At 43.7% G+C, this 21,661-nt stretch overlaps 1 protein-coding gene across 2 annotated transcripts in view; it reads left to right on the forward strand.

Moving 5' to 3' along the window:
- Nucleotides 1–20,782, forward strand: part of LOC143296377 (uncharacterized) — a 30,824-nt gene extending 10,042 nt beyond the window's left edge. For both annotated transcript variants that reach the window (XM_076608254.1, XM_076608255.1), the window contains exons 3-9: nt 5,106–5,196; nt 6,522–6,711; nt 8,230–8,330; nt 12,379–12,549; nt 16,140–16,271; nt 16,600–16,734; nt 17,589–20,782. In XM_076608254.1, coding sequence (XP_076464369.1) covers nt 5,106–5,196; nt 6,522–6,711; nt 8,230–8,330; nt 12,379–12,549; nt 16,140–16,271; nt 16,600–16,734; nt 17,589–17,723 — 955 coding nt within the window. In that variant the 3' untranslated portion in view covers nt 17,724–20,782. The remainder of the gene's footprint in view (nt 1–5,105; nt 5,197–6,521; nt 6,712–8,229; nt 8,331–12,378; nt 12,550–16,139; nt 16,272–16,599; nt 16,735–17,588) is intronic.
- Nucleotides 20,783–21,661: the final 879 nt, after the last annotated feature.

Raw genomic sequence — 21,661 nt, forward strand, 5'->3', positions numbered from 1 at the left:
TGTCACTGGCAAGCCAGGATTCTCAAGTTTAGATTTGCTAGAAATTTGTTGGGGTTTTCACAGAAAGTAGATCTGAAAGTCGCAGCGAAAGTGTGAGACTGATGTTTGCGACCCTATAACATACGAACCAGTGTTTCAAATCACGAGCAAATTACAAGAAAAGAAAGTTTAAACTATGCACTTTCAAGTGCAATTCATGGCTTTTTCTATAAAGAGAGAGTCTCGAACGCGCTTTGGAAGAAAAACGAGTGACCGATTTCGGATCCCGCAACGCTGCTCGACCATGGCGGCGATCGAAGCCGTCTGCTCGTCATCATCGTTTGAAGAATGGAAAACACGCCAACTTACAGGTTTGTAAGCAAATTTTTTTTCAATATGTTTATTTTGAAAATAAATGTAAATCATATTTTTTATATTTTTGTGGGTTTGGATGAATCCTAACAACTTTGCTTCAGCAGTGTTGATATGTAACTGGGAACAGTAACGCTTCGTCAGTCACGTTATTTTTTTAGCACAATTATGATCTTTTATTCAAAAATTTACCGCGATCGACAGCTGTATCTAGAAGATGAAGTGTCAGATTATTCAGTAATTTTTTTTGTTGTACAAGGGTTTTGAGTTAGTGAGAGCGGATTGATGGTTTAATATTGTGACCGACGTCGGACAGCATGGGAACAGGTGTATCTTTCCACTTCTGTTCTGGTCATCAAACGCCAAGACAATTTCACGCGTCTGTGTGTGTGTGTGTGTGTGTGTGTGTGTGTGTGCGTGCGTGCGTGCGTGCGTGCGTGCGCGCATTAGTATGTATCTTATATACTAAGAGTGTATGCACAGAGTTAGTGTCTGTTGAACTGATGTAGCATGCATACATGAGGTTGCCTGAGTATGGATTAGTTTGTGTGTGTGTGTGTGTGTGTGTAAATGATTTAAAGAATAAATAACTTATATGATTAGTAAACATGAAATAAGTTTAAGATATGTTGTTACATAAAACTTACATCAATTTAAGTGAAACCATTACAGTGGAGTAGTAATGAAATTAGTAGATCATGTATCAGTGCACATTCATCACACACTCATGCACACACACATATAAATGATATATATGCAAAAGCATCTATGAAATGAAAAAAAAAAAGTATTTTAAAGCATTAGAGCTGTCTCAAATTTCATGCCTGTGTATTTCAGATGATGATCAGTATAAAGCCTTAAGGGCGACTGTTGCACACAGTGGACGAAGAAGACCACCATCAGCACCCAAGGTTCCATTCAGCAACAAACTCTTGATGCAGTTAAATGTGTTAAAGCATCAAGAAAACAAAACCTGGGGGGAAATGGAACATTTTCTACACAAATTGTTCCCAGAGTGTACCTTTCCACGTGTGGTGTCAATAGTTAAGGAATTCAGCAAGTGTGAAACGATCAGTGGTGCTGAATGTTTTTTACAAGAAAGGAAAGATTCATGCATCTTCCCTGGCCCCTCCTGTCAGAAGTTTGGAATTACACGTGCAGATCTTTTGAAAGGAACTGTAGAGGACTGTGAGGCTTTACTCAGTTGTCCTATTGGTCTTGTGTCTGAAGTATGTCACTTAGCTAGGATATTGAGGATAAAGGATGCAACATTGCATAAATGACACCTGGTCAGAGATTTGCCACCAACCCAACAGCTCAAATTAAAACTGGGGAGGCTCAGAGCAGATGAGGCTCGCCTGCGTAAAAACAGAAGTAAACCAGGGGGAGAGAGTGCACTTCAAGATTTTTTAGAACTTCCTTTTGAAAGTGCAGAGGTCATCAGAGACAGCAGGAAGAAGCAAAAAACTGTCAAACAGCTACCTCCTACTTCAGACCCAGAGCCAGCATGCAGCAAAGAAAAAAATGAGGACATTATCACACAGGAACTAAGAACAACGACGGAGGAGGTGTCATTTCTTAAAGCAAAACTGAGTGAAAAAGAAAGGGAACTGCAAATCAAGGATGCTGAAATGACTGGACTTCTGTTATGTCAAATATGCACATTTACAGTTACTCTGGTGATATCTTACAGCATAGTATCATCATGATTGTAAAAAACTTGCTCATTTGTTACTAAAAACCATATACTTTGTGACTGTTTTCATTGTTATTTGCATTTCTGATAGCATAAAGTCTTCCAAAAAACTGTATTCTACATGCTTTTTTGAACATGCACATATCTGAAATGTTTTTGTAGCTTGAAAACTTTCTGAGATATCAGCATTATAAGTCAGCATGTTATCACTGTGAAATCAGGCCATTCGACACTTGACAAAACTGAATATTTTGCTATTTTGAAGGCACTGTCTCTCTCTAAGCATGTTCTTGAGTAGGCCAGAAAAAATTCAGCATAAACTAGGTATTGGTGGAACCAAGTACAGCAAAGAACAATGTGGTAAGTCTTCATCTTAAAATTTTATGACAGTCTAAAAATAGCAATTTGTTAAATCTGTCAAAACGTGTCATTTTTGCACATTTTTAGACGCCGTTTTCTTAAAAACTACTGGGTATAATGCAATGAAAATTTGCATGTGAACTTAGTTTTTTATGTTCTTTCCAATGGTGTAATTAGTTTTTAGATATGTTGAATTTCAAAATTTAAGTGGTCCTACCTACGTACCGTTTCAACACACGCACACACACACACACTTTCACTTTCACTGCGTTGACGGCCACAATCATCAATTTGATTTTTACGCCGTTTTTGTTGGGTTGCGATGAAAGAAAAACAAGCTACAGAAAGTGACAGACCTATTAGTGAGGATGAAAACCTAGTCCTACTCTAATTGGGTTCTCCGGCAGGCTACTATCTCTTCACTTTTCGCCCTTCCGAGCTAGCCGGTCCCTTGCTGATCTAAGAAAGCAGGGCCCCAAAAATAAATTAACCCCCCCCAGAAATATTAGGGTAAGAGAGGGGGTGGGGAGGAGGAGGGGCGGGGGTAGGGGACCTGTTATCTAATTAACTACTGATTGGGGGGCACCCTAGACTTAAAGGTGTCCAAGGTGTCTGCTGCTATAGCTGTTTCAGGCAGGTTGTACCAGTCACGTATCGTTCAGGGGAAGAAGGAATATTTTTTTTTCCTGTATTGGGTTTTACACCGGATCTGGTTGAGCTGGTGGGAATGTTTCCTTCTTTGTCTGAGTGGGGCTGGCACGATGAAGCTTTTGTCGACGATCGCCTCTTCGTCCATTATTTTCCGTAGCATGGCAAGCCTAGCTACCCTCTGTCTGTGCTGCAGAGTCGGCCATTGCAGTCTGTCGATCATTGCGGTGACACTAGATGTGTTGTGGTACCGGTTGACCACAAACCGTGCTGCTCGTCTCTGGACAGCTTCAATCTTCTTGATGTTGTCTTGGGTATGCGGGTCCCATACGGTGCACGCGTACTCCAAGATTGGTCTGACGAAAGTCTTATATGCTGTTTCTTTGAGGCGCACTGCTGGGATCTTCAGGTTTCTTCTGAGGAGGCCGAGGGTCTTATTGGCTTTTGCACAAATGGTGTTGATGTGCAGGTCCCAGCTGAGATCACTTGTGATGGTAACGCCTAGGTATTTTGAGGTAGAAACAGTTTCTAGGATATGGTTGTGGAGGGTATAGTCGGATTTTGCAGACACACACACACACACACACACACACACACACACACACACACAGAGTTCGGTTCAGTTACTCAAGGAGGCGTCACTGTGTTTGGACAAAGTCACAAATCACAGGAACACCACATTTGCTAAGCAGTTGCCTGGCCAGCAGAGAAACCCAACACATTTAGGCCTTGACGACGTACGACATTTGAGGCCCCGTTAAAAGGCCTGTTTGTCGTTCAGTGGATATTAACTATATACTTTAAAGCATGTATGGGGCAATAGTTGAAGTTAAAAACCACCTAATAACAGTTTGGTGAGTACAAAGTGGGCAAATCTTTCCAGTGGCAATCAGTCAATTTTTAAAAGTTGATGGAAGGTGCAGTTACAACGCTGTTGGGCAAACTGTTCCAGAGGGAAACAACCCAGTTTGAAAAAAAAATTCCTCTAATGTTGAGCCTGTGTCGGTTTTTCTGGAGCTTGAGGCTGTGCCCTCTTAGATCTCTTCCGCAGGCAAGCTCGAATTTTGACCCTTTGACTCCGTAGCAACCCTGGAGGTACTTACGCACATCAGTCATATCTCCTCGGTGGCGTCTGTGTTCTAGGCTTGGCAGTCTCAGAGTTTTCAGTCTCTCCTAGTATGGTTTATCCCTCAGGGATGACAGCAGCTTTGTTGCTCGGTGTTGCACATCCTCTGCTTTGCTGCACAATGTTTTCTGCTGTGGCTGCCAGAAACAGTGACCATATTCCAATTGTGATCGGACAAGGGCCTTGTATAATTGTACTAAGGTCTGATGTGTCAGGTGGTCAAAGGATCTTCGTATAATGCCAAGAATTCTGTTTGCTTTCGCTGTAGACTGTGCAATTTGTTCCCTGGAGGATAGTCCATTATCAATACTCCCTGGTCCTTCTTAACATCACTTTCTGCCAGGATAAACTGTGTCTCACCTCCTTTTGTGTCGCTGGCTTTCTTTGGGCGGAAGGGGGGGGGGGGATCAAACTAATGAAGTAAAATAAGACACAAAAGTAGATAAATCTTTATAGATAAGCAATTAATAAATTGATAAATCGAAATAGTTTAAATTTTTTTTTTTAAATGTAGATAGATGACCAAATGAAATATAGGGAAAAAATGATTTAATTATTTTAGTCAGTGGCAATCAATAAGAGGGAGAGGGAGGCAAAAAGATTAAAATAAAACCTAATTTGAATTTTAGATGGTTCTGATATTTTGATAAATTTATAATTGTTCTAAATAAAAATGATAGATTTCCAATATTACAGTATTATTACATGTATTGAACACTTGGAACCTAATATACTAGTGATATTATACATGCTATTGATATTTCAATCTATATGATTGAATCATGATTGACAATGACACATAATTATCATCATTGCAGTACAGGGAGAGATAGAAATTTATACATAAGTATATGCACATATAGACATTTTCTACTCTGAACAACCAAACAAGATGATGTTTGAATATTTTCCCATTGCTTTCAGTCCTTCAGGCTCAAGCCTGATACTGGGAGGGGTGGATGGCATCATCAGAGTGTTTGATGTGGAAGGTCTGCAGTCTTCTTCTAAACCAAAGGTACACTGACATCTGTGTTGAAATATTGAATACATTTTTTTAATGAAAAAAAAAAAAAAAAGCAAAAAGGATACTCTGAGTGAGACTGTTATTGAGATGAGGCAATAATTTGACAAAGGTTAGATATTATGTAAACACTACACACAGAAGAGGGAAGACAATAATTTGACAAAGGTTAGATATTATGTAAACACTACACACAGAGAAGAGAAGACAATAATTTGACAAAGGTTAGATATTAAACACTACACACACAAGAGGGAAGACTAATTTGACAAAGGTTAGATATGTAAACACTACACACAGAGGAGGGGAAGACTGAAGAGAAATGGTATTTCATACTGGTGTGTTCTGTAGTATGGCCTTTTTCTGATTGACCTTATTGATATGTAGTGCAGTATTTTGCTGTTTGTTCAACATTTGAATTTGAAAGCTGAAATATTGTCAGCCTACTTGATTTGAAAAGAAAAGAAAGAAAAATACGTCAATTTCATTGGAATTTTCTCAGTAGACTTAGATTCATGAATTAAAACAATGATCTATAAAACTTAAAAGATACGTTTTGTTGGATAATTTGTTACTGTTAGTTATTAATGTGTTGAGTGTTTCTTGATAAGTATGTGCCTGCCTATGTGTGTGTATGTGTTAGGGTAGCTGTTAGATACACATGTATGTTAAAATGTATGTATGCAGTGTGTGTGTGTGTGTGTGTGTGTGTGCGTGCGTGCGTGCGTGTGTGTGTGTGTGTGTGTGTGTGTGTGTGTGTGTGTGTGTGGTCACATTTTGGTGTGTGTATGTAACATAGATATAATGTTTTATGTTATCAAAAGCGTTTTTGTAAAGCACCTAGAGCAGATTTCTGGATAGTGTGCTATATAAGTATCCATTATTATTATTATTATAGACATGTGAAAACTGTGTCAAGCAGGTCTGCACACATGTTGGGCCGGGAGATCGGAAAAATTTCCACCCTTTACCCACCAGGCGCCATTACCGAGATTCAAACCTGGGACCCTCAGGTTGAAAGTTCAATGCTTTAACCACTTGGCTACTGCATCTGTCAGCAGTAGTAGTAGTAAAGGGACTGGCTCAAGCCTAAGTGTCAGGAAAAAGTGAAAATAGTATATATATCTAAAACTTTTGTATGTGTGCTGGATATTTTTGAAAGTGTCGGCAGATCTGTAGTTCTGTTTTAAAATCAGGTGGCAGTGAATTCCAGAGATTGTTAGCAACTGAACCGATGCTTCTAAAGGTTTGTTTGTTTCTGAAACGCTGAACATGTGAGGATGACTAAAGAGAGGATGTTGACGTTTGGACTGCTGCAGACCAGCATTGACACAAAGGGCGGGCCCATACAGTGCATGACCACTCACAACGTCACACATGTGGGTCAGGTGGACATTCTGACTGCTGATGCTCACGGAACGCTGACTGTGGTGTGTGGCCAGCAGATCCTGTCCAGACAGCATTTGACCTCACATGCTATCACAGGCTTGCTGGTGCAGGAAGATGGACGTAAGTTCTGGTGCTGTTTTAAAAACAACAACAAACAAGAGAGGCAAGGGCTTCAAGACTCACTTGTGATACACTGGAAAAAAAAAAAAATCCAAGCTTTTTATGTATTGTGTATAATTTCAAAATGTAATGTTTAAGATGAGAAAGATCAGTTTAAAGCGAATTAAGTCCCCTAGCATTAATTACAGAGTAATTTCCCTTTTTTACTATCTGCACCAAAACGTTTGCAAAATAAATAAAACTTCCATGCTTAGCAAAAGAAGTTCCTGTTTGAACAAAAAATGATAATAATGACTGCTCTTGTTGTTGGGTCAGAATATCAGATCAAAGTGCCAAGTTTAGAGAATACCAAAAATATAAATATAACAGTAAATGCAGTTTGCATATAATTAGGCTTCATTTTTTTTGGGTTTTTTTGTGCCCATCCCAGAGGTACAATATTGTTTTAAACAAGATGACTGGAAAGAACTGAATTTTTCCTATTTTTATGCCTAATTTGGTGTCAACTGACAAAGTATTTGCAGAGAAAATGTCAATGTTAAAGTTTACCACGGACACACAGACACACACACACACGCACAGACAACCGAACACCGGGTTAAAACATAGACTCACTTTGTTTACACAAGTGAGTCAAAAAATGAGAACAAAGGTTGGAGAATTCCTGTTATGACTTGTTGGAACTGGTCTGATAATTTGATGATAAAGGATTTGAGAATAATCTGGTTTGTGCTCATTGCATCTGAGCACCACATCTGATCAGGCATACATCCTCACAGCACACACAAACACAGGCACACACGTGTGGCCTCCTGGAGACCTGATATCGATGGTTCACTGTGAACTGCCGACGCTGGAACTGTGACGGATGAACCCGGGTGTGGTCGTGTATGGGGGAATCTGAATGAGTGGTGTGGGAGTAATGCCACTGAAACGGTGCAGTTGATGGGGCAGCAAAAAAAAAAAAAAAACTAACAAAAAAACTAACCAAAAAAAAACAAACAAAAAAACCCCACAGGCACACACACATTGACACACACACACATTGACGCACACAGCCACACACACACATGCACGCAGACACACACAGAGTAGCACGCACACATACACACACACACACACACACACACACACACACACAAATACACACATCAGAACAAAACAAAAAGAAAACAAAACAACAGAATTTTGTGTCAGTTACAGAATGTTGAACAGGAGGTTACATTGACGAGAAGAAACGAGACATAAATGAAGTTTTGTGTTTTATATTGATAAACAGTGCATTAACTTTCACACCTAAATAGGGCTTGGAAGGACACTCAGCATGAACCCAACAGGACCTTCATTAGTTCATTTAATCACTTGTCATTCTATAAAACTAAGAGACATGTAGCTGAGCAACTAAAGAAAGTTCCTCCATATCTAAGTTTGAAAAATACACAGTTTCTTTCACCTGTGGGAAAAGGCACATACTTTGTTATTGATATGATGGCAAGAGTTTTTGTGGTTTTTTTTCAGGTGGGTATATAGAGATAGTGACCAGTTCAGAGCAGGGTCTTATTAATGCCTGCCAGGCATGCCGTCATCTGTGGACCATCAACCTGAACGACTTTGTCAAGGTGAGAACTGCTGGAGCTGTGTGTCACACTTGTGCTGTGGGCACTTCATGTAGTGCTTGCTTCACTCAGTGGAGAAATACGTGTTTGCAATTTACATGCATGCGTGCACGGCTTCTGTGTGTCACACTTCTGTAATGTGCAGTTCATGTAGAACCATTTTCACTCGGTGGACAAATACATGTCTGCAGTGTGTGTGTGTGTGTGTGTGTGTGTGTGTGTGTGTGTGAATTTTGAACATGGACATTTTGCTAGCAAGAGTAAATGTTAGAACTAGTTTAGAAGTAAATTTGAGAAGGTGACAGCAAGAACATGGACATTAGCCATGTAATATATTCTTTGTAACAACAGAGCACAGGCATGATTGTTCATGTGAGGACACCACTGGCCCTTTCACTTATAAACCGTACCTTCAACTTTTGGAAATCCTGTGCTTGAATATTGTATTTTCTTTTGTAGCCAAGTGCTCAATACGACTGGCTACTAACTGTGATTCAACTCACAGCGCAAGCTGAAAGCTGAGCTATAGCAGACGTCTTTTTCACAACTAACTTGCCGGTCTTCAACGGCTCGCGCAGAATGTGTGATGCCATTCCTGGTTTGATGCAAAACCCATTCTAAACTTATTCTCTAAACATCTATTAAATCAAGTCTCTGTATCGCTCACTGCAATATTGTATTTGGTGTGCTTACACACATACTTTAATCAGTTAGAAGCATATTTGATTTCAGTTAAATCGTTATCTGTCTTAAAGATTTCAGCTGACACTAAGCTTACGTCATTTTGTCCTCGCCACACAACCACTCTAACCAGTGTCGCTGTATGCCATTGGGTGAACTCTAATCTGTGCTTATGATGCAGCGTATTTAATTAATATCTCTTTTATCGGATCAGTAAACTGCAAGTATTATATACTGGCAGAATCGTCCATCTTTAAATCTATTCCATTTCTGTTAACCTGTGTTAAACTGATTTAACGCAGTTTGTAATTTTCTGCGATGAGCTCGCTAAAACTGACCCTTTTCAGTTGACTTAAATTAAGATTATAAATTCATCATAAATAATCAACACTTCATTTTATACTCATTAGAAATTAGCCGTTGAGCTCTTTCCTTTGCGACCTATCCGACATAAATCGGTTCAGGAATCATTTAGAAATCTATCACTGAACATCTTGTAAGAAACACAATGATGATCAAATTTAGGGAGATTTGAGCCGATTCTCTTCATGGGCCACGCTTGCATCAGTGCAACTTGAATTAACTTGCATAAATAGCCACAGCAGGTGATGACTGGTTATTTTTCCACTTGGTTGAGCCTGCTTACAGCCAGAGCCTGCTCTCTCTCTCTCTCTTGCTGTGTTACAGGCAGTGTGTGTGTGTGTGCATTGTCCCAGAGGCCAAGATCTTGCTACGTATCACCTGCACTGTTTTCCTTTCTCCTCATCCTTGTTTTCCTCTCCTCCTCATCCTTGTTTTCCTCTCCTCCTTTCTCCTCATCCTTGTTTTCCTCTCCTTTCTCCTCATCCTTGTTTTCCTCTCCTTCTTCCTCCTCATCCTTGTTTTCCTCTTCTCCTTTCTCCTCATCCTTGTTTTCCTCTTCTCCTTCCTCCTCATCCATGTTTTCCTCTCCTCCTCATCCTTGTTTTCCTCTCCTCCTCATCCTTGTTTTCCTCTTTTCCTTTCTCCTCATCCTTGTTTTCCTCTCCTTCCTCCTCATCCTTGTTTTCCTCTCCTTCTTTCTCCTCATCCATGTTTTCCTCTCCTTCTTTTTCCTCATCCTTGTTTTCCTCTTCTCCTTCCTCCTCATCCTTGTTTTCCTCTTTTCCTTTCTCCTCATCCTTGTTTTCCTCTCCTTCTTCCTCCTCATCCTTGTTTTCCTCTTCTCCTTTCTCCTCATCCTTGTTTTCCTCTTCTCCTTCCTCCTCATCCATGTTTTCCTCTCCTCCTCATACATGTTTTCCTCTCCTCCTCATCCTTGTTTTCCTCTTTTCCTTTCTCCTCATCCTTGTTTTCCTCTCCTTCTTCCTCCTCATCCTTGTTTTCCTCTCCTTCTTCCTCCTCATCCTTGTTTTCCTCTCCTTCTTTCTCCTCATCCATGTTTTCCTCTCCTTCTTTCTCCTCATCCTTGTTTTCCTCTTCTCCTTTCTCCTCATCCTTGTTTTCCTCTTTTCCTTTCTCCTCATCCTTGTTTTCCTCTTTTCCTTTCTCCTCATCCTTGTTTTCCTCTTCTCCTCATCCTTGTTTTCCTCTCCTCCTCATCCTTGTTTTCCTCTTCTCCTTCCTCCTCATCCTTGTTTTCCTCTCCTCCTCATCCTTGTTTTCCTCTTCTCCTTCCTCCTCATCCTTGTTTTCCTCTCCTCCTTTCTCCTCATCCTTGTTTTCCTCTTCTTTTCATTTTTGTTTCTCTATTTTCATCTTCTTATAACTGTTGTAAATAAAACAATAGAAAACCCCTTTGTGACCGGCTCTGTATGTTCCTGGCCTGTGTGCGGGGATTCTTGTCTATCATTTATTTCAGTCAGTCAGTCTTAATTCTTTTGTACCGTTCCCTATTATATACCACTCGGGACCATGGCTACAAAAGTGACGTCGCTGACAATATAAAGATCCACAACAAAATAGATCCAAAGTTATTCCTTTTAATGTTACAATTCATTTATCCAAAGTGAATTCATCCCTAAACCACAGCCCTTACCACCAAGTGTACCTTGTTATACAGCTTGGTGCTTGTGAGTCTGGAAGTTTTCATACTTTATATCTCTTAAATAAAATTTAGTCTTTGCCAAGTTAGTGCTATCATACTTTCACTCTCTTTGTTTCTCTGCTTTGCTGCTTCATTTACCTGCATTTCCCCCCAGAATATTATTTGTCTTTTTCTAGGCACTCTGTATTGTATTTTACTTCCACTATATAGCAAATTATTATCATGATGTGAAACATGTTTATACAGGTGTTATGAAGCACCTTTGTGAGGGTGAGATGTAAAGTGAAACATGTTTTTCATGTGTCACAGCACACCTTGGTGAGGGTGAGGTGTAAAGTGAAACATGTTTATACAGGTGTCACAGCACACCTTGGTGAGGGTGAGGTGTAAAGTGAAACATGTTTATACAGGTGTCACAGTACACCTTTGTGAGGGTGAGGTGTAAAGTGAAACATGTTTATACAGGTGTCACAGCACACCTTGGTGAGGGTGAGATGTAAAGTGAAACATGTTTTTCATGTGTCACAGTACACCTTTGTGAGGGTGAGGTGTAAAGTGAAACATGTTTATACAGGTGTCACAGCACACCTTGGTGAGGGTGAGGTGTAAAGTGAAACATGTTTATACAGGTGTCACAGCACACCTTTGTGGATGAGATGTAAAGTGAAACATGTTTATACAGGTGTCACAGCACACCTTTGTGAGGGTGAGGTGTAAAGTGAAACATGTTTATACAGGTGTCACAGCACACCTTTGTGAGGGTGAGGTGTAAAGTGAAACATGTTTATACAGGTGTCACAGCACACCTTTGTGAGGGTGAGGTGTAAAGTGAAACATGTTTATACAGGTGTCACAGCACACCTTTGTGAGGGCGAGGTGTAAAGTGAAACATGTTTATACAGGTGTCACGTCGCACCTTTGTGAGGGCGAGGTGTAAAGTGAAACATGTTTATACAGGTGTCACAGCACACCTTTGTGAGGGCGAGGTGTAAAGTGAAACATGTTTATACAGGTGTCACAGCACACCTTTGTGAGGGCGAGGTGTAAAGTGAAACATGTTTATACAGGTGTCACGTCGCACCTTTGTGAGGGCGAGGTGTAAAGTGAAACATGTTTATACAGGTGTCACAGCACACCTTTGTGAGGGTGAGGTGTAAAGTGAAACATGTTTATACAGGTGTCACACAGCACACCTTTGTGAGGGCGAGGTGTAAAGTGAAACATGTTTATACAGGTGTCACAGCACACCTTTGTGAGGGTGAGGTGTAAAGTGAAACATGTTTATACAGGTGTCACAGCACACCTTTGTGAGGGTGAGGTGTAAAGTGAAACATGTTTATACAGGTGTCACGTCGCACCTTTGTGAGGGCGAGGTGTGTGCTGAGCGTGGAGATGGCGAACAGCCAAGGTCTCAACCTGCAGTACCTGCTGGCGGCAGACGACACACAGCACCTACATATCATCCTGCATGGAAATGTCGTCACCTCACTCCCCACCCCCGCCGTCGTCACTGCTGTACGTTGGGAGGATCGGGGAAGGGGGTGGAGGGGTCATAATCATGCAGAGGATGGATTGTTTCCCTTTATTTGACCTAAGTTGATGCCAACCATGTGATAAAATGGGTTGTGTTTTTTTTTCCTGAAGTGATGAAAATGTTATGATAAACTGTGTTGTGTTCTTGATTATGTTGTTTTCTGAAAACATCCATGCCCCCAAAGGCCTTGGGTGGGGGTGGGAGGGGGATTCCATCAAGAGTAAAGACAGTGCTTGAAATGTCCAGATTGTAATCTTTGCTCTAGCTTTATTTTATTTTCCTTGCAGTTAGTTCTTCAGTTTTTATTATGTAAAAGCAACATTTCTTATATTACATATAAGCACACATGCTGGCACACGTACTACCACATACCGGATACAGAAAGAGATAGAGAGACGTGTATGCCAGTGAGGTCTCACTAAATGTGTGTGACTTTGTTAACTCTGATTCACGAAAGAACAAAAACAAATCCCCTTTCAAGGGAAAAAAAGTAATGTGTTAATCATAATAAAGTGTTTGTTTTTTCATGTGTAATTGATTCCTTCTCATTCCTTGTGATATTGAATCAACGTACAAAGAGAACAAAGATAAGGACAATTAGTGGGGCTGAAACACTTCTTCGATTCTGAGAACCATTTTCAATCTTTTCAGATCCAGTGAATGGTGAATTTGTGATAGCCTGCCTTGAAGTTGACAACCCTTGAAAACAAGTCATAAGCAAACATATTTGTCACTGAATATAAAGACTTGGTTATTTTATTGTGAATGAAATATTTAAAAAAGTAAAGAAAAAAAAAAGAAAGAAAAGACAGGCAAGAACCCTGTTCAGCAAATATTTTTTTGCTAGTCAAGGGAGATAATTTGTGATGGTATGATGAATGGTGTCCCTTTAGCAATGAAGGAAGAGGAGAGGGAGCAGTGTGTTGTGCCCTGCAGTGTCTGGAAAAGTCTTGAAACAACAGGAACTTTCTGTTCCTCCTGTCTCGGTTCAGGGCACTATGAGTGCAAATGATGAGTGATTCTAGAGAATGGGTGTGGGGGGAGGGGGGAGGAGGGAAGGCTGTGGTGGGAATGGTTCAATGATTGCTGAATGGGTGTGAGAGGTAGGGGGAGGGGGGAAGGCTGTGGTTGGAATGGTTCAATGATTGCTGAATGGGTGTGGGGGGTGGGGGAGGGGGCAAGGCTGTGGTTGGAATGGTTCAGTGATTGCTGAATGGGTGTGAGAGGTGGGGGGAGGGGGGAAGGCTGTGGTTGGAATGGTTCAATGTTTGCTGAATGGGTGTGAGACGTGGGGGGAGGAGGGAAGGCTGTGGTTGGAATGGTTCAATGATTGCTGAATGGGTGTGAGAGGTGGGGGGAGGGGGGAAGGCTGTGGTTGGAATGGTTCAATGATTGCTGAATGGGTGTGAGAGGTGGGGGGAGGGGGGAGGAGGGAAGGCTGTGGTCGGAATGGTTCAATGATTGCTGAATGGGTGTGAGAGGTGGGGGGAGGAGGGAAGGCTGTGGTTGGAATGGTTCAATGATTGCTGAATGGGTGTGAGAGGTGGGGGGAGGCTGTGGTGGGAATGGTTCAATGATTGCTGAATGGGTGTGAGAGGTGAGGGGAGGCTGTGGTGGGAATGGTTCAATGATTGCTGAATGGGTGTGAGAGGTGGGGGGAGGAGGGAAGGCTGTGGTCGGAATGGTTCAATGATTGCTGAATGGGTGTGAGAGGTGGGGGGAGGGGGGAAGGCTGTGGTGGGAATGGTTCAATGATTGCTGAATGGGTGTGAGAGGTGGGGGGAGGGGGGGAGGCTGTGGTGGGAATGGTTCAATGATTGCTGAATGGGTGTGAGAGGTGGGGGGAGGAGGGAAGGCTGTGGTGGGAATGGTTCAATGATTGCTGAATGGGTGTGAGAGGTGGGGGGAGGAGGGAAGGCTGTGGTCCAAATGGTTCAATGATTGCTGAATGGGTGTGAGAGGTGGGGGGAGGAGGGAAGGCTGTGGTCGGAATGGTTCAATGATTGCTGAATGGGTGTGGGGGGTGGGGGAGGGGGCAAGGCTGTGGTTGGAATGGTTCAGTGATTGCTGAATGGGGGAGGGGGAGGGTGGAAGGCTGTGGTCCAAATGGTTCAACAATTGCTGATTTGTAGATTTAGATTCGAAAAAAAAGATATGACCATCCTTTGGTGTAAGTACAGACATTTTAACTGTGATTAACTTTAACTCAGTGATTTACTTAGGTTTTGTAGATATGTGATGGAGTGTAAGAGTTGTTGCATTTAGGGTATATATGTTTTGGTCTAGCCAACTTTGCGTTATAAAAAATTAATGAATGTGTTTTGTTACTTTTGCAGGTTTTTTTTTTCAATCTCTCTATTTTACTGTATTATGTTTATTCACTTATTTAAAGTATTGGGTTTGAAAGCTCTTAGAGTTAGAGCTTGCTTCTGCTTCTATTATAGTGCGATACAAGAACAAGATCAAAATATTATTATGATTTTTATTGTTATTATCATTATTATTATTATATTAAAAAAAAATTTTTTCATTGAATTATTTTTTTTAAAAATATTATGGACAGGAAAACCACTTCCAGGCCTGGGAAACCATCATTGTTTTTCCCTGCAGGGTCAGGAAAAGGCTTGGAATTTTCATCATGCCTTTCAACAGTCCTGCTATACAGAAGACTTTGCTCACACACAAAAACGAAAAACCAAACAAAGGCAGTGGAAGTGGTCAAAATTAGATTAGATTTTACTAATATTAAGATTTTTTTTTCTTTCATGCAACAGTGTTTTGACAAAAAATACGGAGTTTTTATGAATTTGTTGTCGTCTTCAGAGCATTCATGCGTACTAAATGTTAGGCCAAGCTGAATGACCTGGTAGTCAGCACACATACTGATATCGGCCTGTTTTGATGGATGTGTGATTAATTCTGCAGTGTGTGTGTTTGTGCATAATTGTGTGTTTGTGTATGACTTTCCTGTGTTTTTCAACATTGGTGTAACACAGTCTCTGTTGTATGCTGTTGTTCTGTGTGTTGGGAATGTCATGCGCAAAGTGTGGAATTTTGTTTGCTCAGACTTGTTGGAACCCTGAATGATTGTGTTTGTGGTGGAAGATGGCGGAGGGAGTGTTTGTGTTGACAGGTGGTGGAGGGAGTGTTTGTGTGGGCAGGTGGTGGAGGGAGTGTTTGTGTGGGCAGGTGGTGCAGGGAGTGGTGCAGGGAGTGTTTGTGTGGGCAGGTGGTGGAGGGAGTGTTTGTGTGGGCAGGTGGTGCAGGGAGTGTTGACAGATGGTGGAGGGAGTGTTTGTGTGGGCAGATGGCGGAGGGAGTGTTTGTGTGGGCAGGTGGTGGAGGGACTGTTTGTGTTGGCAGGTGGTGGAGGGAGTGTTTGTGTGGGCAGGTGGTGGAGGGAGTGTTTGTGTGGGCAGGTGGTGCAGGGAGTGGTGCAGGGACTGTTTGTGTGGGCAGGTGGTGCAGGGAGTGTTTGTGTGGGCAGGTGGTGGAGGGAGTGTTTGTGTGGGCAGATGGCGGAGGGAGTGTTTGTGTGGGCAGATGGTGGAGGGACTGTTTGTGTGGGCAGATGGCGGAGGGAGTGTTTGTACCCCCCTCACAGCTGGACATGGCTGGGGGCTCATTGCCACCAGGGGGCAGCAGCAAGCAGGTGGCGCTGGGCACTGCCACTGGTGCCATCTACATCTTCTACAATATGGCGGTACATTTGGCATTTTTGGATGCTTTCTTGTAGTCATCTGTTCAGGTTCAATTAGAAAATTGCATCAGTGTTGTTGATGTAATGGTTGTGTTGTGTTGTGTTTTGTTGTGTTATATTACTTTTTAGTCACAATAGACTATGTATGTTATAGTGACTACAGTGTGGAAGACTGTATTTTATAATGGTTACAGAGTATTTCCACACATGTATGATTTAAAGTGTAGGTGACATAATCTGATAGGTAGAAAGTTTTGGAGTTTTTTGCTGAACTGATAACGGCATGATGTCTGTGCTGTACAGATAACGGCATGATGTGAGTGGTGTGCAGATAACGGCGGAGGAGTTTGCGAGGGCGGAGAGCCCCATCACCCATCTGGCGGCGCTGTCCCAGGCTGACAGTCCTCTGGACCTGCTGCTGTGTGCCGGTCACTTGAAGGCCCTCAGCGTCTATCATCAGGGCAAGGTGGGTTGTGTGTCGTCGCTGCTTGACTCGGGGTCTGTCACTGCTTGACTCGGGGTCTGTCGGTGTTTGAACAGTTGGCGTGTCGCCATCTCACAATAAAAGGTGTGTGTGTGTTGACAGTTGGCGTGTAACCACCCCATGATAAAGGGTGTGTGTGTGTGCATTTCGACAGTGGTGTGTGTGTTGACAGTTGGTGTGTCGCCTCCCTATGATAAAGGTGTGTGTGTTGACAGTTGGCGTGTCGCCTCCCTATGATAAAGGTGTGTGTGTTGACAGTTGGTGTGTCGCCTCCCTATGATAAGGTGTGTGTGTTGACAGTTGGTGTGTCGCCTCCCTATGATAAAGGTGTGTGTGTTGACAGTTGGCGTGTCGCCTCCCCATGATAAAGGTGTGTGTGTTGACAGTTGGTGTGTCGCCTCCCTATGATAAAGGTGTGTGTGTTGACAGTTGGTGTGTCGCCTCCCCATGATAAAGGTGTGTGTTGACAGTTGGCGTGTCACCTCCCTATGATAAAGGTGTGTGTGTTGACAGTTGGTGTGTCGCCTCCCTATGATAAAGGTGTGTGTGTTGACAGTTGGTGTGTTGCCTCCCTATGATAAAGGTGTGTGTTGACAGTTTGTGTGTCACCTCCCTATGATAAAGGTGTGTGTGTTGACAGTTTGTGTGTTGCCTCCCTATGATAAAGGTGTGTGTGTTGACAGTTGGCGTGTGGGGTGTGGGGACAGTTGGTGTGTTTGCCCACCCCATGATAAAGGTGTATGTGTTGACAGTTTGTGTGTCGCCTCCCTATGATAAAGGTGTATGTGTTAACAGTTGGCATGTCGACACCAACTGATAAAGGTGTGTTTTGACAGTTGGCGTGTCGCCACCCCACCAGTGACTGGGTCAACGCCATGGTGACGGCGGACGTGGACATGGACGGGACAAAGGAAGTGGTGATTGGCTGCATGGACAAGACGGTCACCGCCCTCAGGGTTCTCTCCACATGAGTGCTGGCCTGGCCTGATGGCTTCACTTCAGTTCACATACCTGTCTACTGCTACGATTCGTTTCTACGATTCAGGCCCCCTGACAATGGTACAATGGCCGAGTAAAGGAAAACTAAGATTATGCTGACCGTGAAACCTTACACACACACGCACACACACACAGCAAATGCTAAGAAGCGCTGCCGACATTCTTCTCTGAAGAATTCGTCACTGAAGATGAACTTAAGATGAACTTTCAGAGCAATTGACGTCAACGCTTCTCTCCCCCCCCCCCCCCCCCCCCCCACTCACCTCCCCCACCCCCCATCAGAGCAATTGACGTCAACGCTTCTCTCCCTCCCCCCCCCAGCCCCCTCTATTGCTGAGATCACATCAGCCGTTGGTGTGGCTCACTTCATTGCAGATTTGTCAATCCGCTTTACCAAATGCACGTGCGGCCTGTCATTTGGACGTTGGTACATTTCACGATCGCTGTTGTTCTTGATCACACGCACACGCACACACACACGCACGCACACACACACGCACGCACGTACGCACATACACACACACACACACAGATCGACACACAAACAAACCCACACTGGGAGATGTGCAAACATATTTTACCTTGCATACACTACACAGACGCGCGCGCACATACACATATATGCAGGTGTACACACATATAAGCGGGTGCGCACACACACACACACACACAAATGCATCTATGCACAAGCATGCGCATACACACCCACACAACGCATACACAGATCAACACACAAACGCACACTGGCAGATGTGTAAACACATTTTACCATGTTTACATACACTACACAGACGCGTGCGCACATACACATACACGTGCATACACATACACACACACAAACGCGCCTATGCACATGCGTGAGCACACACACACACACACACACACACCACTCACTGCATACACAGATCGACACACAAACACACACTGGGAGATGTGCAAACACAATATACCATGCCCACATACACTACACAGATGCGCGTGCTCATGCACATACACGCGTGCGTGCACACACACACACATAAACGCTCCTAGGCACCCGCGTGCATACACACACACAGGCCTGCATTTAAACTGAACAATATCGCCATGCACATACACGCACGACATGCACACGCATGCACATATTCACAACTGTGTGCTGGATCTCCATCTGTCAAGTCACATTTAGCAACAATTACTTTGTAGCACCGTAGTGCAAAACAACAAAAGACAGACTTAATCAGCCCATGATAAGGAAATGTACTGACATGGCTGCAGTGATATTTAGATCTGGATCTAGATATTCATTTCCCCTTTATGTATGAAATATAGTTTTCTTCAAATGCACTTGTGACCTCTGCCTCTAATTTGGATGGCCTGGTACATTTCACTCTCAACATTGTCTTCGTGGAGTTGAATTGAAAACATACACATGTGCGCACAAACACACACACACCGAAAACAAAACATGGCATATAAACTCTGTTTTTCTGAGGCATACACACAATTTCTCCCCATCCTCGCCCCTCTTCCACCACACACTATTAACTTTCAAGGAGGTGTCACTGCATTCGGACAAATCCATACACACTACACCACATCTTCTAGGCAGATGACTGACCAGCATCAGAACCCAACACACATAGTCAGGCCACGAGTGCATGCATAATTATATATTTGTGCAGCTATGAGAGTGGATTTCTTCTACAGAATTTCGCCAGAGGACAACACTCACATTGCCATGGGTTCTGTGTTAGCGTGTCAAAGTGCTTGTTGCACATGGGACCTCTGTTTATCGTCTCACCCGAATGACTAGACGCTCTGTTTTTCCAGTCTTTGAGAGAAAGGGTGAGAGTGGAATTCGAACTCAGACTCTCATAGACCCTGTGTTGACAGATTAGTGTCTTAACCATTCTGGCACCATCCTGGCCTGATGGACTTCACAGTTATAATGCCATCTGACACTGACCCTCCTAAGAAGGGAGGTAGAGCTTTAAAAAAACAAAACAACAAAACGTAAACACACATACAACAAACGGGCGTCTGCACACCCACACACTTGCACACCCACACACGCCCAGCAGAAAGCCAGTCAAAAAGATGGTGGACAGAGCGGAAGAGGTGTGTTTTGAGAGACTGTTCAAAGTGGACTGGGGAATCCATATGACAGACTATTGACTTCAGTGTGAGCCTGTCAGAAACAGTTTTCAGTGTGCTGCAGACATCGACCATCAACTGAACGTGGAGTATTTCCGTGCATACAGAACTTACCATCAGCTGAGGGGGGGGGGGAATGACGCACAGGCGTACGTTCCTGAACAACCAAACACCATGAAAGGTTGCCCGTTTTCTTTCACCAACGTGGTGTGATTTCTTGTGTCCGTTGTCAACAGACAAGCTTCTTTCATTGTAGTGGGATCTGAATGTGTTGCCGCTCTTCACTTGGCAGTGTTCGTGGCATTGAGATTCTATTGGTGTCCATCAGCTTTACCTCTCTATAAAACTGGGTGTGAATGAAGATACATTTCCATGCATCGACAGGTGGGAGCAAGATCAGGATGTGGGACTGAAGGACTGCAGCCACTTGTCCATGAACAAAACTGGATTCAAGGAAATGTATGAGACGGGTGTGAATGATGAAAAGGGGCAGGTGTGAATGATGAAAGGTGGTGTGAATGATGAAAGGTGGTGTGAATGATGAAAGGTGGTGTGAATGTTGAAAAGTGGCAAATTTTAATGATGAAAGGGGGCAGGTGCGAATGATGAAAGAAAGGTGTGAAAGATGAAAGGTGGTGTAAATGATGAAAGAAAGGTGTGAATGGTGAAATGTGTGGATGGTGAAAGGTGGCAGGTGTGAATGCTGAAAGAAAGGTGGTGTAAATGATGAAAGGTGGCAGGTGTGGATGATGAAAGAAAGGTTTGAATGGTGAAAGGTGGTATGAATGATGAAAGGTGGCAGGTGTGAATGATGAAAGAAATGTGTGAATGGTGAAAGGAGTGGATGATGAAAGGTGGTATTTATGATGAAAGAAAAGAAAGGTGTTGTGAATGATGAAAGGTGGCAGGTGTGATGGAGGGTGGGGAGGGGGAAAGCTGAAGGGGGGGGTGACAGTGGTGTGATGGAGGGGGGGGGGAGGGGGAAAGCTGAAGGGGGGTGACAGTGGTGTGATGGAGGGTGGGGAGGGGGAAAGCTGAAGGGGGGTGACAGTGGTGTGATGGAGGGTGGGGAGGGGGAAAGCTGAAGGGGGGTGACAGTGGTGTGATGGAGGGGAAAGCTGAAGGGGGGGTGACAGTGGTGTGATGGAGGGTGGGGAGGGGGAAAGCTGAAGGGGGGGTGACAGTGGTGTGATGGAGGGTGGGGAGGGGGAAAGCTGAAGGGGGGTGACAGTGGTGTGATGGAGGGTGGGGAGGGGGAAAGCTGAAGGGGGGTGACAGTGGTGTGATGGAGGGGGAAAGCTGAAGGGGGGTGACAGTGGTGTGATGGAGGGGGGGGGAGGGGGAAAGCTGAAGGGGGGTGACAGTGGTGTGATGGAGGGGGGGGGAGGGGGAAAGCTGAAGGGGGGGTGACAGTGGTGTGATGGAGGGGGAAAGCTGAAGGGGGGTGACAGTGGTGTGATGGAGGGGGAAAGCTGAAGGGGGGTGACAGTGGTGTGATGGAGGGGGGGGGAGGGGGAAAGCTGAAGGGGGGTGACAGTGGTGTGATGGAGGGGGAAAGCTGAAGGGGGGTGACAGTGGTGTGATGGAGGGGGGGGGAGGGGGAAAGCTGAAGGGGGGGTGACAGTGGTGTGATGGAGGGGGGGGGGAGGGGGAAAGCTGAAGGGGGGTGACAGTGGTGTGATGGAGGGTGGGGAGGGGGAAAGCTGAAGGGGGGTGACAGTGGTGTGATGGAGGGGGAAAGCTGAAGGGGGGTGACAGTGGTGTGATGGAGGGT

The sequence above is a fragment of the Babylonia areolata genome, chromosome 21 (genome assembly GCF_041734735.1).
Source record: "Babylonia areolata isolate BAREFJ2019XMU chromosome 21, ASM4173473v1, whole genome shotgun sequence".
NCBI classification, from domain to species: Eukaryota; Metazoa; Mollusca; class Gastropoda; order Neogastropoda; family Buccinidae; genus Babylonia; species Babylonia areolata.